Genomic DNA, 15,552 nt, shown 5'->3' with positions numbered 1-15,552 from the left:
TGCCATCTGGTCTGCAAATAGTTTTCTCTCTCTTTCTCATACCGAGGTCAGCTACATAAGAGCACTGTTCGGTGACGGGATGACAAAGTAAGTGATAGTAATTTAGTTGTTCAGTTGATTAGTCATGCTGATGCCATTGCCCTTTTAATCAAACTTTACTATGTCTAGCAGTCAGGGAGCCCCCCACACATAAAGGTTTGCTGGGCCTGCAATAGTTAAAAATACTTTGGGTGTGCGTGACTGGGGTTCTGTTTATGTGGTTGGGAGGCATAATGATTTTCTTTGTGTCAATGTCTTGATGCAAGACCTTAAAATTGAATGAAGGAAAGAAGGTTGCTCAGTCTTTACTCTGTAAGTAACTGCAACAGCCTGCTTAACCCTTGCATTGGACAGATGTTGACTGAATTCAGAGGCAGGTTGGAGTGGAAAGATATGACACTGATATATAGAGTTAGTGAATTCCATATTATCTGAGTCACTGATGATAAGACTGTTGAGAATCTATGGGCCTCAGTATTCCTCTAGGCAAGAGGTACTCTTACAATGTCTTTCCACTTGCCAAGAATGACACCATAGAAACCCTGCCAGCTTATCATTCACAATATTACACTGAACCCACGTTCTCTTGATGAATTTATCACAAGCTAAAACGGTATTCTGAATTTTGTCTGACATCTTACTACTGGTACATGGACAGTTTAACAAATTACAAATAATACAACTGTATTAAGTGTTCGCAAAGTAATATTTTGCTGCTGTGCTCTTATAGTTCACTTACTCTACAGTGTAGTGCCAGTTTTTGTCAAAGCCCTCAAGAGTTCTATGAATGACTAACACCAACAATTACTCACTATATACAGGTTGTAAACATCTTAGCAAACTTTGTTTGGAGGTAAAACTAAAATTGAGCTCACCTAAAATCTTTCTTATAATTCCTTAAAACAAAGGTTCACGACAGTGAGTGATAACAAGATCCTTTCGGATCTTGTTATCACTCAAGATCCGAAAGGCCAAGTTAGACTTAGCCAAAAAGCACCTATAGATGTTGGGGTTGATGAAACTGAGATTAACTTATACCACAATGAAAGACAAAAATACAAGGAAGGAAGGAAAGGAACATTGGATAATGATCCAAAGCAACCTCATCATGTGTCAGACATGGTGGAGGCAATGTTTATGGAACTGACATGTATGGCTGCCAGTGGAACCAAGTGTTTATTCATGACTTGGCTGCTGATTTAAGTATCAGGATGAATTCTGCAGTATATAGGGCTATGCTCTCTGCTCTTCTATCCAAAAAATTTAGACTGACCTAACTACATGCCTTTGCATGGTGGGACAAAGCCAAAGTACCCAGGGAGAACCCACGCAGACAACGAAGAAAAGAGGCAGAAAAACCCACAAACAAGCAGCTGCTGAAGGCAGCCGCAGTAAAGGCCTGGCAAACCATCTCGAGGGACTTCAGATGGTCGCTGACTGCAAAGGATTTTTATTAAAGGTAATCCTTATTTTGTAATTATGTTATTCCACAAACTAGTAGGAGTGTATATGCAGTGTGGACAATACACAGGAATTTACAGTCTTCAGCTTTTTAAAGAGGTGGGGAAAAATGTATCTAATGTGCTATGCAATAAATAACAGCACAAACACTGGACTGTGCTTATGTACTAGGTCTTGCAAGGCAACACCTCATGAGCACAGAATGGCGTGCACACAAAAATAATTTGTGTGCAGACCCTGATGCATCAAAGCAGGTCCAAATAATAATGTTTCCTCCATGTTTTGATGATAATATGTAGTGCCCTTTTTACACCAGATGTAGTGTTGTGTGTTCTTTCCAAATAGTTTAATCTTAGTTTTGTCAGTCCACAAAACATTTTACCAATACTGCTGTGGAGTGTCAAAGTGCTCTTTCGCAAACATCAGGTGAGCAGTAATGTTATTTTTAGTAAGCAGCAGTTTCCTTTATGGTGTCCTGCCATAGATGGCTGCCCACTTATTGGTAGAGTAGCCACAGTCTTGTCTCTATCTGTAGACTGGTGAATTTTTACAGTCTTTGACATCACTTTGTAACTTTGTAAATTATTGATTTCTTAACAAGGCTCCAAGTATGCTCATACCTGAATCCAAGTAGCTTTTTTTAAGTTCATTAATTCATAGGGTTCACATACTTTTTCCGCTGGCAATATAAGGCTGTTGTTGGTTTTCCTAATTGAAGACATCTGTTATTATTTTAGGTGAAGTAGATTTGTTAATTATCTTGACGTAGACTAAGTTTAGAGCACATTAATGCAGAAAACCATTAAATTCCAAAAGGTTTGCATACTTTTTCTTGCCACTGTATATCATAGGTTTGACCACAAGTCAGCTATGAGCTATGTGCCTTTAATGTTTTGTTACTTTTTGGAACATTTACTCCAGTGTGAAAATGTGATGACACTGTTTAAGCTAATGAGAAAAACTATAAAAGAGAAAAGAAAATGGCTAACATGAACAGGATGTCATATTATGGCAATGTGGTCCAATTATCAGGGTCACTTTTCTATCTAAACCTTTCCTTTTAAACCAACAATGTTGACTTCTCTTATTGACTTCCTTACATACTGTAGTTTTTGTATTTTCTTCATATCTCATAACCTCCAGGTCTGAATTAGTGTGTGTGTAAAGCATTTAGCTCAGCTTATGCTTTTGTGCAAAGAATACATGTTGAAGACAGCTGAGCATCTAAAATGATACTGAGGAAACAACAACATAGATATTACTAAGAAAAATCTGCAGTACATTTACATTTAGCACCCCTACTGGAGGTATACAGCTGGGATCTGAACCCCAATCTCCCACAGGGCAGGCAGTGATGTTACCACTACACTAACCAGCCGCATTACTGTATGCATTACAGTACTGATCTACAGTAGAAGTTTTCGATCCAGGAATTAATTGTTAAAATTGTTGTTAAAACCCAATTCAGGTGCCCAACACTGTACCTCCCTTTCACTTTCTGACATCTACATTAAGCACACAGCCCTCCAGTGTCTGTGGACACAATAATGAGTTTTAATGTGTTTGGCCACTAAGCAAACCACTTGAATCAGCAGGTTGCCAGGTGTCCTTGAGAGATGAGGTAGGGGTGGGGTAGGGACAGGGATAGAATTAACACTGCTCTCCTTTTTGCTGCCATACATTATTCCCTAGCTGAGTTTTTCTTGGTCAAGGTTTTACTTTAGCAGATGTATTTTATGTCCAAGTAAAATTAGCTATTTGGTTCACACATTATACATGTCAGAGAAGAGTTAGACCACTAAACTGGTTTACATCAATAATGTGTCCTGCTGGGCAGGGCAGAAAGCAAGCTTGATGCCCTGTCACTATCTCCATTATCAGTGGAGATTCTCAGTCGTCCAGGTGAAGTTATCTCGAAGCTGAGTCATGGCAACTGGACTTCCTTCTTGTTAGATCGAAACGTTTTACTACTCATCCAAGTAACTTTTCAGTCTGAAGATAGTTGTTTAAGACCGCATCTCCAGGTTTGGTTTCACTCCACCCCTGGTAACACCCCTTTACTAAGGTTACTAAGGCCTTTACTTGTCTCGAGTGAGGGGGTATTGCTTTGCACCTCACACCTAACAACTTGTATTCTCTGTCCAATATGCAAACCTCACCGCTGCTTATCTTATAAGGACCCTTTTTTAATAGTATGTCATACAGCTTACTTGGTGTGTTCAGATAAGTTTTTGGGTAGATCTTGCAAAACAATTGTTGTTAGTTGTGTAAAGTCCATTAAATGGCACAATTTCCCATGAATTGGTTTATAGGTTCAAGTGTCTCGACATAAGAGATGAGACCATGAGTGAGTTGACAGGTCCCCAAGAGTTTAGATTTGTTTAAAATAACATCAGTACAGACAGGAGTGAACTAGATGATTACAGATAGAACATTCAACTAATTACTCGTATTGGCACTGGATTGTCCCAATACTGATTCTGATAGTACAAGCAATGTACTAATGTGGGTGCTATAGTACTACTGATATGATCACGTCTTGTAGAGGAGCCCTGCAACAATTTAATTCTAAAGTTATGTATATTATACTATATACTGCACACTTAAGTATTTGTAAAGTCTGTATATACGGTTATTGTGTAGACAGTCCACATTTCAGCTGCTCTCTTTCCACAACATCAACTGAGTAATTCTAAATTCCACATTACAAGGATGTTTTGTCTGCAAGATTGCAATGATGTAATCAATTTAGGTGGATTTGAAAAAGCACTATTCTGCACTGCAATTCAATAATCCACCAACATTTGGCTCCATCAAGTCCATCGGAGGAACTGGAATGCCTGATTTTTTTTTTTGGATCAGATGAGTACTGCATAGTTGTATCACATGCTGTCAACTATGGCTTCCAAGAAAAGAAGAAAACAAAAACACTACAACAACAGGTGAAGGTCCACTGTGATGCCTTTCAGTCAAAACATGAAGAAGTTGATGAATTAGTTCATAGGTGATAAATAAATAAGAGTAAGTCTGTGACAAAGACTTTTAAAAAAGTATTGGTTCGTAGTTCATGTATATGCTGAATGTGCCTTATACCTTTGTGCCTTGGGAAATATTTGTCTTTATGAGTATGAACACAGTATGCTACCTGTAACATGTGATAAAATAATGTATGCATGTTATCGGAATTAGCTTTATTTAAGTCAAGAGATTTAGTGTAACACACTAAATATGTAAAACGTGTTACAAAACTAAATGTGTAACATTATGAGTTATTTGTTAGATATCATATGTGTGATACAAATGAGATAAGGAACTCCACCATTTATCGGCGTCCATTTCTCTTTTATTCCATTCCATCAAGAAGACAGGGAGCATTCCTGTTTTCCCACCAATGATAAAATTATTTTTGCAGCAATAACAAGGTGTACCATACAAATGTTATGTATGTATGTGTATTACATGTGAACTGACACAGAAAATCAGATAGATGTGACTTTGTATCCACAACACTGGACCGAGTTGCGTTTGCATTCCTTTTAAATCTTCCTACAACAGGATAAGAAAGCCTGTCATGGTTTAGATTCACTGAATGTGTTTAATGTGGAAAATAACTTTATATACATGATGTCTAAATGGCTCCTATGGCCATCTGTAAGGCTGACAGTAAAGTCAGGTGAGATGTATATTCATATTGTCCTGGCTAAATAACTTGTTTGTAACTCAGTATAGTGCTGAATGTCACAATCAAAGTGCTGGTTCATTACACTGGGAATATCACCAACTGCGGCATCCGGCTGTAGAAGTCTGTGGATGACACAGACTGTCAAGGTCAAAGAACCAGAGGGAAGTCCTCTAGTGGTCATTGTCTAGATGTTCTGCACAGCCTTTCCAGTGCCTGTATAAATAAAAGAAGTTTCTCTCTATGCTCAGCTGGTAAAACAGGGGTGTCAAACTCAAATTTGCCGTGGGCCAAATAATATATAATAATAATAATAATAATATTATAAACAAATCAGAAATTACATTTGAAATAAAACACACCTCAGTGGTTTTCGTTTCTTATTATTTCTCTCTCTATCTGTAGTCTTTCAAGTTCCTTTTTAATGAAAATCTTTATTCACAGCAACATCTGGGGTTAGGCTCTGAGCTGAGGAAATCCTGAAAGCTTGGGCACAGAGTTGGGGCAGTGTGTCGGCGAGGAAACATTGAAACTGTGCAGCACCCACAGATTCATACTTTGACTTGAGCATGTCACTACACTTGAGTTCAATCAGCTCCATTTAGAGGATGGTTGGTGCGCTTTACACATCAACCGCAAACGAATTACTGAGCTGTTCAAATCTGCATTTCTGGGCCTCAAAGTTGGCAAATCACCGGGTAAAATCGGAGCTGAGTATGCCTGGCCTCTTTCATTTGGCCATTTTTGGGGAGGGGTGGATTAAGTTTGTCCGATGTGACTGGTTGCATGGATGCTAATGATTGTCAAGAGAAAAGGAGGAGTGCTTGGCGAACTCGACTGATGCGCCAACGCACTAACAAAACAATTTGGGATTTGTGGTATTAGCAGTTTACGTGCTATATACAGGGGGACCAGCTCTAATACACATTTAATATATATCTTGCGGGCCAAATACAGATGTGGCCCGTGGGCCTGAGTTTGACACCTCTGTGATAAGGGCTCCTAAAGGCTGTTAACCCAAATTTCCACACTTCTCATTGCAAGCAGGTTTAGGGTAGTGCAGTAAGTAAAGTAGTTGTCTGCCAATCATAGGATTGGTGGTTCGATTCTCGGCTGCCATGTCACATGCCAAAGTGTCCTTGGGCAAGATACTGAACCCCAAGTTGTCCCCGCTGAGTCAGATCATTGGTGTGACATTGAAATTTGGACTACTCATCCTGTCTCAAAGAATAAACCCAGAGACCTCACAAGGTAACCTCATTTCAATCACCTGTATCCATGATCTTATTCTTTCATCAGTTTCTAGAGCTCATGATCATAGCCAATAGATTCAGAACTTCTTATGAAAGTTCTGGTTCTCTTCACCTTAACCGTTACAGCAACCTAATTACCGCTGACATGTCCAGCATTTAAAATAATGATTAGTATGTTTGCATGTTGCGTGTGTTAGCTCACTATCTACAACAGGTCTCCAAGCCCACCAATGATAGTAAGTACATCACCAAAGCGTTAGCAAAACCCGTAATTGTGCAGTATGCCTGGACACATGCAACACATGCACATTCAACATGTTGAATGTGTTTCCTGTTTCCTGTTTGCACACTGTTATTACAACAAAACATCTTTTTCAATCTCAAGAGGTATATTCAGTTTAAGGATTGAATCCCATATACATCACACAACAACCATTAGTTTTGGAATCAATAATTTGAGCGCAGTCGCAGTCAAAATGGTATAACATTTACCTGACTCATACAAGGCTCCTCAGTTGTGGAAGACCACACACACGCACAAGGGGACAGATCCTACCATGGTATATAGTAATTTAAAGCTTAGAGAGCAACAGAACAGGATCACAGCACAGAGGACACATGGAGCTCCCCAGAAAACATAAGCAGTTTTTCCCACTAGAGATTCCCACCGATGAGCACAGCACTGGAGAAAAGTTGTTTACGTTGTTTAAATAACAAATTGGCAAGACCTTGGAAGTAAGACACTGATCTGGCCAATGGAACTCAGCCAAGTGGTATTGTCCACTTCAAGTGTGTTTCTCTTTCACTCTGAGACGTGCTTTTGCCAGTCGGACAGTATAATAACAGTCTTCTCATGACTCAATAGGCAACTTTCCAGACACTGGGCCTCATTCATGAAATGCGTGTCTTAACACATCCTATCTTAACTTAGGAATATTCACCCACTAACAACTCAGTTAATAGATATTTTAAATAATTAAATTATTAAGGGTGATTGGTGATTGACATCTCTAATACACAAACATGCAAAGTACCAAAACACAAACTAAACAAGTATAAACTTCCAGAAAAGTATTTTATTTTAGATGTAACGGAAACAAAGCCTGACTTTATGTAGTGTAACTATTTAGTCTTATTTGCCACAAATCTTAACATGTGCACATTGTAGTGGTCTTTTGGTTCAGATGTCAGCCCCCACATGTTTAGTGTTACAGAGAACGAAGATAGCTGTAATGAATGAAATTTGGTTGGTAGGGCACTTCCAATCAGTTTGTTGAAATGTGCATGAAGCCATTATAACCAAATAAACACCACAAGTCACAAAACAAAAGCTGAGAAAGACATGAACAATCATGACTGTATTTTATGTGTGTTATATTGTGTTTGTTTGATTAGATCAAAATGCATGCAGAAAACTAGGAAATTGCAAATAGTTCACCTCTTTTTTCTTGCCACATATACAAGTTTTAGAGCAACATATGCTGCCACCCAGATGGCGTCTTTTGCAGAGAAGGCCTTGCTTACTTCGGCAAGACAATCCCAAACCACATTCTGCATGTTTTACAACAACATGGTTCCATGGTAAAGTGACCTGCCTACAGTCCACTGAAAACATTTGGTGCATTATGAAGCAGAACTATAACAAACAAGGCCGTGAACTGCAAAGCAGCTGAATTCAAAAGAGAGATAAAAAAAATGTTTTCAGAGCTGGAGCCAATGTTCTTCTCACTTCACAAACGCTTACAGAGAGCTTTCATGTTACTGGTATCAAATTCAAAATGAGCAGATTTTTTTTCTTTCGAAAAACTATTTCATTTCTCAAGTTCAACATTTGATAACATTTGATATGTGTCAGGTTTTAAATGACTTGCAAATGATGGCATACTGTTTTATTTACATTTCACTCAGTGTCCCAACTTTTTTGGAAACTGGGTTGTATTCATAAAATGCAAAAAAGTAGCTTATACATACTAGAAAATATATTATTAAAAATATAAAATAATACATAATATTAAAAGTAAATACATGTATTAATTTTGCATTTGGGAGTGTAAAAGAATTGATCAAATTGTAACCATCTACATCTCTAACCGTGTCACTGCTGACACAGAAAATCCACCTTTTGGAGTGGTCCAATCAAAGCCCAGACCCAACCCAGTATGACTGAGTCGAACCCATTACAGTATGTAAGGATATGAATATTGTGCAGGTCTAATCTGCAGCTATAAGAAGCGCTTGTTTGAGGTTATTGCTGACAAGAGAGGTTCAACCAGTTATGATCTAATCTAATCTAATCTAATCCAAAGGCTCCCTCCCAATTTGAATGTTTTATGCATGTGATCAATGGCAAGATAAAGGAATAAATTGTTTGGATGTGATTAGTTTAATCTCATTGTGTTTGTCTATACTTGTGAAAATGGTAAGGACAAGTAATCCCAAAGGCACATGTGGAAATAATCTGGACTAGACTAGACTAAATTCATGTCATCAACAGCATCGAATTTACAGGTTTTTTTCTTGCCACTGTATAGCAATAAGATTTATACTTTACTGACACAGAGTCTATCTACACTGACAGAAAGCTTCATAGATTAAGAAGAGCATTCCCAAGTTCTTCATTTCCTATTTGACTCAAGATTCAGGATTAAAAAAACATTATTAATCCCAGAAGGAAATTGTTTAAAAGCTAAAGGTTGCTGCGGCCATTGAGTACTATATGACGTTTTGTTACCTTTCTTTTTTCATGTACATCAGTATTTCCAACATTTTAATACAATATAAACAGATATTATTATATATTATATAGAGAAATTATTATTATTCAGAATAATACATTATAATAATAAAAACACAATGATGCTGAAATGCTGTAGTATTCACTTACGCTTTGTGCACCGCTGCGATCCCTGAACTTCACTCCATCCATGACAGCACTGCCCTCCACAGACATTCACCCTGTAAATAGAAATAAAGATGACAGATGGAACATGTAGACCCACACAGATACAGCTATGAAATATGAGCTTTCCCTCCCTCCCTTTCTTCCATACTGCTGTATTTGTGTATAATGTTATACTGACAACCTTATGTACAATCTAATCCACACCAACTTCTGATTTGCTTTTATTTTTGAAAAATGCTATTTCAAATAGTGTAAATGTACATTAGATGACTGAAAGTTACCTTTACTCAGGTGCCATCAACTGTTCCTTTGAGACAAATGACACCGTCATCGAAACGCTCCACCATAGTTTTATTTTAGACATAAAGCTGCTGAACTCCAGCAAATCTCACTGGATGCTTTCCAGACTTCAATGCCATTCCAAGGTTATGAGATGTGGCCTTGCAATATGTATGTGAACACAGTAACTTTCTAAGAGAGAGCAATTATTGAGGTGTAGTGTTGTGTGTGTGGTAGATTTGTTATTCTTGCAAAGTAAATCTGATTGTCACAAATCTTTGTAGCTTTACTACAAAGAATCCACCCACTTAATTTATGGAGCCTATCCTGCTGATAACTAAAGGCTCTATTTGTAAAGAGAAGACATAAAACAAATATTGCAGATTTTTTACAATAAATGTTTAGAAATCAGCTTTTTGAAGTGGTTCTTGGACATTAATGTTATCAACGGCATCAAGTTCAAGTGTTTTTAAATAGCTGGTAACTCGGTCCTAACAAAACCACACCACCACATAAAACACATTAAATTATCCATGATGGTTTAAAGAAAAAGAACACAGAACCTGTATATAAATTATATCATTTTGTGACTGTATAGTGATTGTATTCTTGTAGTTAGTGAATACAAATAAACTACTGCCAACTGAGAAACTGATTTTTTTATTTCAGTTCACAACTACAACATAGGAGCAGAAGTTTCAAAATCACCTAGAGGTGGGGGGGTGAAGAGAATGAAACAAGCTGCAATAAACATGAGAGGTACTAGACTTAGCAGTTATAATAGCTGTGAGCACATTTCAATAAACTGCTAATTAATAATGCTAATTGATAAATGGCCTTATATAGCGCAAAATAAACAAAAACAAATAAAGTGAGGCAGGTAGCACTTTCACAAGGTTTAAGTGGCTTAATAACATCAGTATGTGGTGCTCCATTTCTAATCATGCTAGTTGTGCCACAGTGGTAGGCCAGTTTCAGATGGCATATTTGGCACTTAGCTTTAGTCTTGTCATGCTTTAAAGTATTCCCATGTTCAATGAATAAATCCAAGCTAAAATGTGGCCTATGTAATTACTGATATCTTATATTTGGTAAAAAAAAATCTAAACAAACATGAATTTTCAAATATCCAAATTGAAATCTGAATAACTATCCAACAAACAAATACATAATATTCAAAAAAATACCTCTTTATTGTCAAAGTGACAAAGTTACAAAGTAATGCCAATTTAAATAAAAACATATGAGGTGAAATCAGTGTTTGCATTAACATTCAACCCCTTTAAAATGACCTAATCCAACAGAGGTTCAGATATTTGGTGCTAGTAGACCCACAGTTAGTGAAATGGGGATCACCTGAGTGCAGTGAATGTATCTCAAATGATTGCAGTATAAAGACACTTGTGTCTGGAAGGTCCAGTCACTGGTTAATCAGTATTCCTGGCTACCATTACACCATGAAGATAAAAGAACACTCCTGGAAACTCAGAGAACCGGTCATTGAAAAGCATAAGTCAGGCGATGGATACAAAAAAACCCTCCAGGGGATTGAAACATCTCCTGGAGTTCAGTGAAATCCATCATCAAGAAATGATACAAATATGGTACATGTCTAAATCTGCTTAGAACAGTCCGTCTACACAAACTGAGTGACTGTGCAAGGAGACTAGTGAGAGAGGCCACTAACACACCGATGACTACTCTGAGGGAGTTACAAGCTTCAACAACGGAGATAGGAGAGACTGTACATACAACAACTGTTGCCTGGGTTTTAAGCTTTAAGGGAGAGTGGCAAGGAGCAAGACACTGTTGAGAACACTCATGTTAAATCACGACTTGAGTTTGCCAATAGGCATGTGAAAGACTCCACTGTCCAGTGAAAGAGGGTTCTTTGGTCTGATGAGACCAAAATGTTCAAAATCAGACAAGATCTGTTTCTCAGCAAGACAATGACCTGAAGCATACAGCAAAAGCTACACAGAAATGGTTTACTGACAACAAGGTGAAAGTTCTGTGTGGTCGAGTCAAAGTCCATACCTCAATACAATACAGGGGATGGACTTGAAAAGGGCTGTTCACACTTGATCCCCACAACACCTGACAGAGCATAAAATTCCAGTTTCCAGATGTTCAAGCCTAATTGAAACCTATCCACACAGACTCCACGCTGTGACTGCGGCAAAAGGTGCATCTACTAAATACTGACCTGAAAGGGATGAATATTAATGCAAAACACTGATTTCACCTTAGATATTTTTATTTAATTGACATTAATTTGTAGTAATATCAATAAAATGGTGAAACATCCAAGGGGGTGAAAACTTTTTATAGGCACTGTAAGTCCTAAACAAAATCTTAATTTGGACATCAAGGTGAAGAAGTGAGAAGGAATATTTGAGCATGACAGCCAGATTCTCCAGTCAGTGAAAGCACACATGCCCCCAAATAATATTTTTGTATTTTTTCTGCCAGGGTTTTTGGAAATCTGTAAATATTCCTCCATCAATACATCTATCCTCTTTCTATCCTTATTCTTTTCAGGTAAACCAGTATGCAATATATACTTCATGTGGATTTCTTATTTTATTATGGCATTGTTATGAAATAATTACTGAGACAAATATTATATAAAGAAAGATTAGTAACATTTATCCCTCTGTTGATTTACAGTTTTCAGTGAAAAAAACATTTACTACCAAACAACACATTTTTTAAGTGATGTTAAAATCCCTTAAAGTATATTATATATAAAGTTACTTTATACCCATACAATAAACACTAATAGCTAACTAATAGCTATTAGTAGCTATTAGTAAATAGCTAATTCATAATTGAGTTTTTGTATTCTATCAACTCTGGCTCTACCATAGAGTGTTGGATGGCATTTTTTTTAGGCCAACCCATAAGTTTGTGTCTCCCTAGTTCCCTTGTGTTTTTTAGATTCGTGCAAATTAGCCATATAACTTGCACAAATGAACATCCTTTTTCAATTTTGAATTGAATAAGTCACAATCATCAAATCCTACTCCATCTCTGCCCTCACAGGCACAGCGAACTGAAGGACGATCAGGGAGAAGTCTGTGGACAACACTCTGATCTTGGATTAAGAGTTATTCTGTATGCCGATAAGTGATAACAAACAAACATGCAACATATCACGGTACTGAAGCGAGTTCATTATTCTAGTATGAACTGTACAGACCAGCCAGCAGTGGAGGGTCCCTCACATGTGTTGGAGTTAAGAATTGTGCAATCAGACAAAATGAGATTAACTTTAAACCAATATCACTGAGTTGATGAATTGGGTCATACAGTCAGTCCAAAGCAATCAGTGTGAAAAAAACACTGTCAATTCCAAACAGTGTCAATGCAAAGTGTGAATCGAAGCTCCGGGACATTTTGAAACCACCCAAACACAGTTTAGACTTACTTTAATGAACAGAGTGACGCATCCAGGTAATTAGATTAGTACCCTATGTTATTCCGGTGTCCTACCTAAAAGAAAAACTTTCACCAGTTGTTCTTCCAGCTTCTTACCCGCTTAGCTTGGTGAGCTGCTTCTGCTGGCTCTGAACCACCGCTTGCTGCGGACCTAGCTGCGGGACCGACGCGGCTTGGCTCCCCATCCTGCGGGTTCGAACCTGGCCGCCGTAGCTGGCGCTGAGCTCCACGTTGTACGTGTGCGGCTGTCCCGCCGCGCCGTGACGCGTCGAGATGGAGCTGACTCGCAGCCCGCCGTCTGCTCCGGCCGCCCCCGGCCCGGGCCCCGGCCCCGGCCCCGGCCCGGGCTGGAGCACGTACAGCCGCCTGAAGCCGCTGTGGCTCTGCTGCTGCTGCTGCTGCTCCACTGACACACACAGCAGGGAGAGAAACAGACCCAGAAAAGCGAAGAGGCCCCGCGGGGTCCCAGCCATTTCTACACCGAACATCAAGTGACGGCTGAAGGAGGTCCAAGCTAATGTCGGCTCCGTAAAAAGACTTGAACGTGTTCAGAGGAAGAAAAACTTAAGTGTTCCTGAGCATATTTTTTATCGGCTTTTAACCGACACGGAATAAGCTAATGCTGCCCAAAGAAAAACGTTGAAGTCACTTTAAAAAGTTCACAAATTAGAACATGTTTCGTAGACGAGGTGCTCGGTTGTAGAGGTGAATGTAGCTCCGCGGTGTCGTCCCCGTGCGGCCCCGAGGCTCCGACCGGCAGCAGCTGCTCTTCTCCGGGGCTGTCGAGCCTCAGAACTCCGGGAAAGTTCCTCTGTTGGAGGTGAACGGTGTCAGCCAGCCTCCAGACGTGACGTCAGGAGGGGGGGGCTGCACACTAAACCCCAAGAACGTTTGCTGAGAGTTTCTTGGGGCCCAAGGGTGTCAGGGGACCCAAAGCAGAGCCCCCACCCACACGCAGGCTCACTGAGTCACCGCCTTTTTTATTATTTTTTTTATTTCTTTTCACTTCTACAATGGGATGGTTCAAGTCTGTGGCTAAATCACTGGAGCTCCATTAAGCCGCCTGTCTGACCTCCATGTGAAGCAGCCGCTGGGAGAGGTGCAGTCCATCCTGTGAGACAGCTCCCGTCCCCTACACTCGCAGTCCCACGTGCTGCCTTCTGCTTCTCTCTTTAGCCACAGCCAGCACATGCAAGCACTCTTTTCTTACCCTCAGCTATCAGTATGGTGAACTCAGAGAGAAGATGGGGATGAAAGTGTCCCCCTCCGCCCCCTCCGCTGACCCCTGGGGACAATAAAGTGACTGATTCTAATAGTTTGAATGTGGGGAAACTGTCAAAGAGTCTGGGACCCAGACAGTCTGGTAAGACACATACAGGACAGTGACAACTTGTCTCGCTTTGTCTCTGAATGGATATGAAATGAAGCAATCCTCTTGAGTGATAGACTTGCAGACTGTCAGCTTTAATGTAAAGGCTTGGTAGAAAATACTAGATGAATCATTTAGGAATTACAGCAGCTTTTAGTCACAGACCCCTAATTTAAGGGGCTGTAACTGTTGACTGTTTCTGGATGAGCTTATGTTTGATCTTTATTGTCTGAAAGCTGCTGGATGCCTGATTATCCTGTGCCTACATCACCCAGCTTCTTTAGAGCTTCAGCTTGCAGACAGATACTCTGAAAATATCCAGTAGGATAATCTTGGGAATTCCTTTTCTCCTCCACAGTGGTACACAGTCCAGGTCCAAAGACAACAAAGCAGGTGCAAATCAGGATTCTAACTCAACTATACTTCATCAATGGGATGATGTTGGTTCACAGTACCCTTTTTACAACATAGCCTACTTCATGAAAACATCCTCCCAGTGGTGAGATAGAGTGAGCTGGCAAAATCACCAGGTGGTGGACTATAGTAGGTGTGTTCAGCAAGGACATAAAAGATCACACCTGCTTGCGTTTTAGCAGCTTAGAAATAATGTTTCAGTTTTTTGATATTTGTGACTTAGGCTGAAGATCAGACCACATTTCATGACCAATTTATGCAGAAAACCAGGAAATTACAAATAGTTGACCTAACGTTGCTAATGTGGCATAAAATCACAGCCTTGGGGCAACATGTAGCTCAGTTGGTAGAGCAGTCATCTATAAACCCCGGGGTCAGTGGCTCGACTCCTAATACCTCCTAGCGACGTCATCTACCGCAGCTGTCCAAACAACAGTTTCCCCAAGGGGATCAATAAAGTATGGCTTTATTATTAAAATAAATCTACCCAACAATATTGGTAGGCTGCTTCTGTCCCCTTTTGTCCTCTTTGTCCTGTACTCTGGTTTATACTGACTTCTGACAGCTACAGTCAGTAACTCTGGCATGTGACAGAAGGAGCTGGGAATTAATCCACCGATCGTATTATTGGCAGACAACTGCTCTACCTATTGAGCCACAGCCACCCCCAAATAGCCTAATAATTAATTGTAGAGGGGTAACATTGGTGTTGTAC

The 15,552-nt window shown here is 39.5% G+C and overlaps 1 protein-coding gene across 4 annotated transcripts in view; it reads right to left on the bottom strand.

Annotated features, from left to right (window-relative positions):
* ltbp1 (latent transforming growth factor beta binding protein 1) overlaps positions 1–13,916 on the bottom strand; it is a 98,445-nt gene extending 84,529 nt beyond the window's left edge. The window contains exons 1-2 of one of the 4 annotated variants that reach the window (XM_026356874.1): positions 13,151–13,916; positions 9,317–9,387 (exon numbers count right to left, since the gene is read on the bottom strand). In XM_026356874.1, coding sequence (XP_026212659.1) covers positions 9,317–9,387; positions 13,151–13,542 — 463 coding nt within the window. In that variant the 5' untranslated portion in view covers positions 13,543–13,916. The remainder of the gene's footprint in view (positions 1–9,316; positions 9,388–13,150) is intronic. The other 3 variants (XM_026356873.1, XM_026356875.1, XM_026356876.1) reach the window with 3 other exon arrangements.
* Between the last annotated feature and the right edge of the window lie 1,636 nt (positions 13,917–15,552).

This window comes from Anabas testudineus, chromosome 15, assembly GCF_900324465.2.
Source record: "Anabas testudineus chromosome 15, fAnaTes1.2, whole genome shotgun sequence".
In the NCBI taxonomy this organism is placed as follows: Eukaryota; Metazoa; Chordata; class Actinopteri; order Anabantiformes; family Anabantidae; genus Anabas; species Anabas testudineus.
This window is presented reverse-complemented; position numbering and strand designations above follow the sequence as displayed.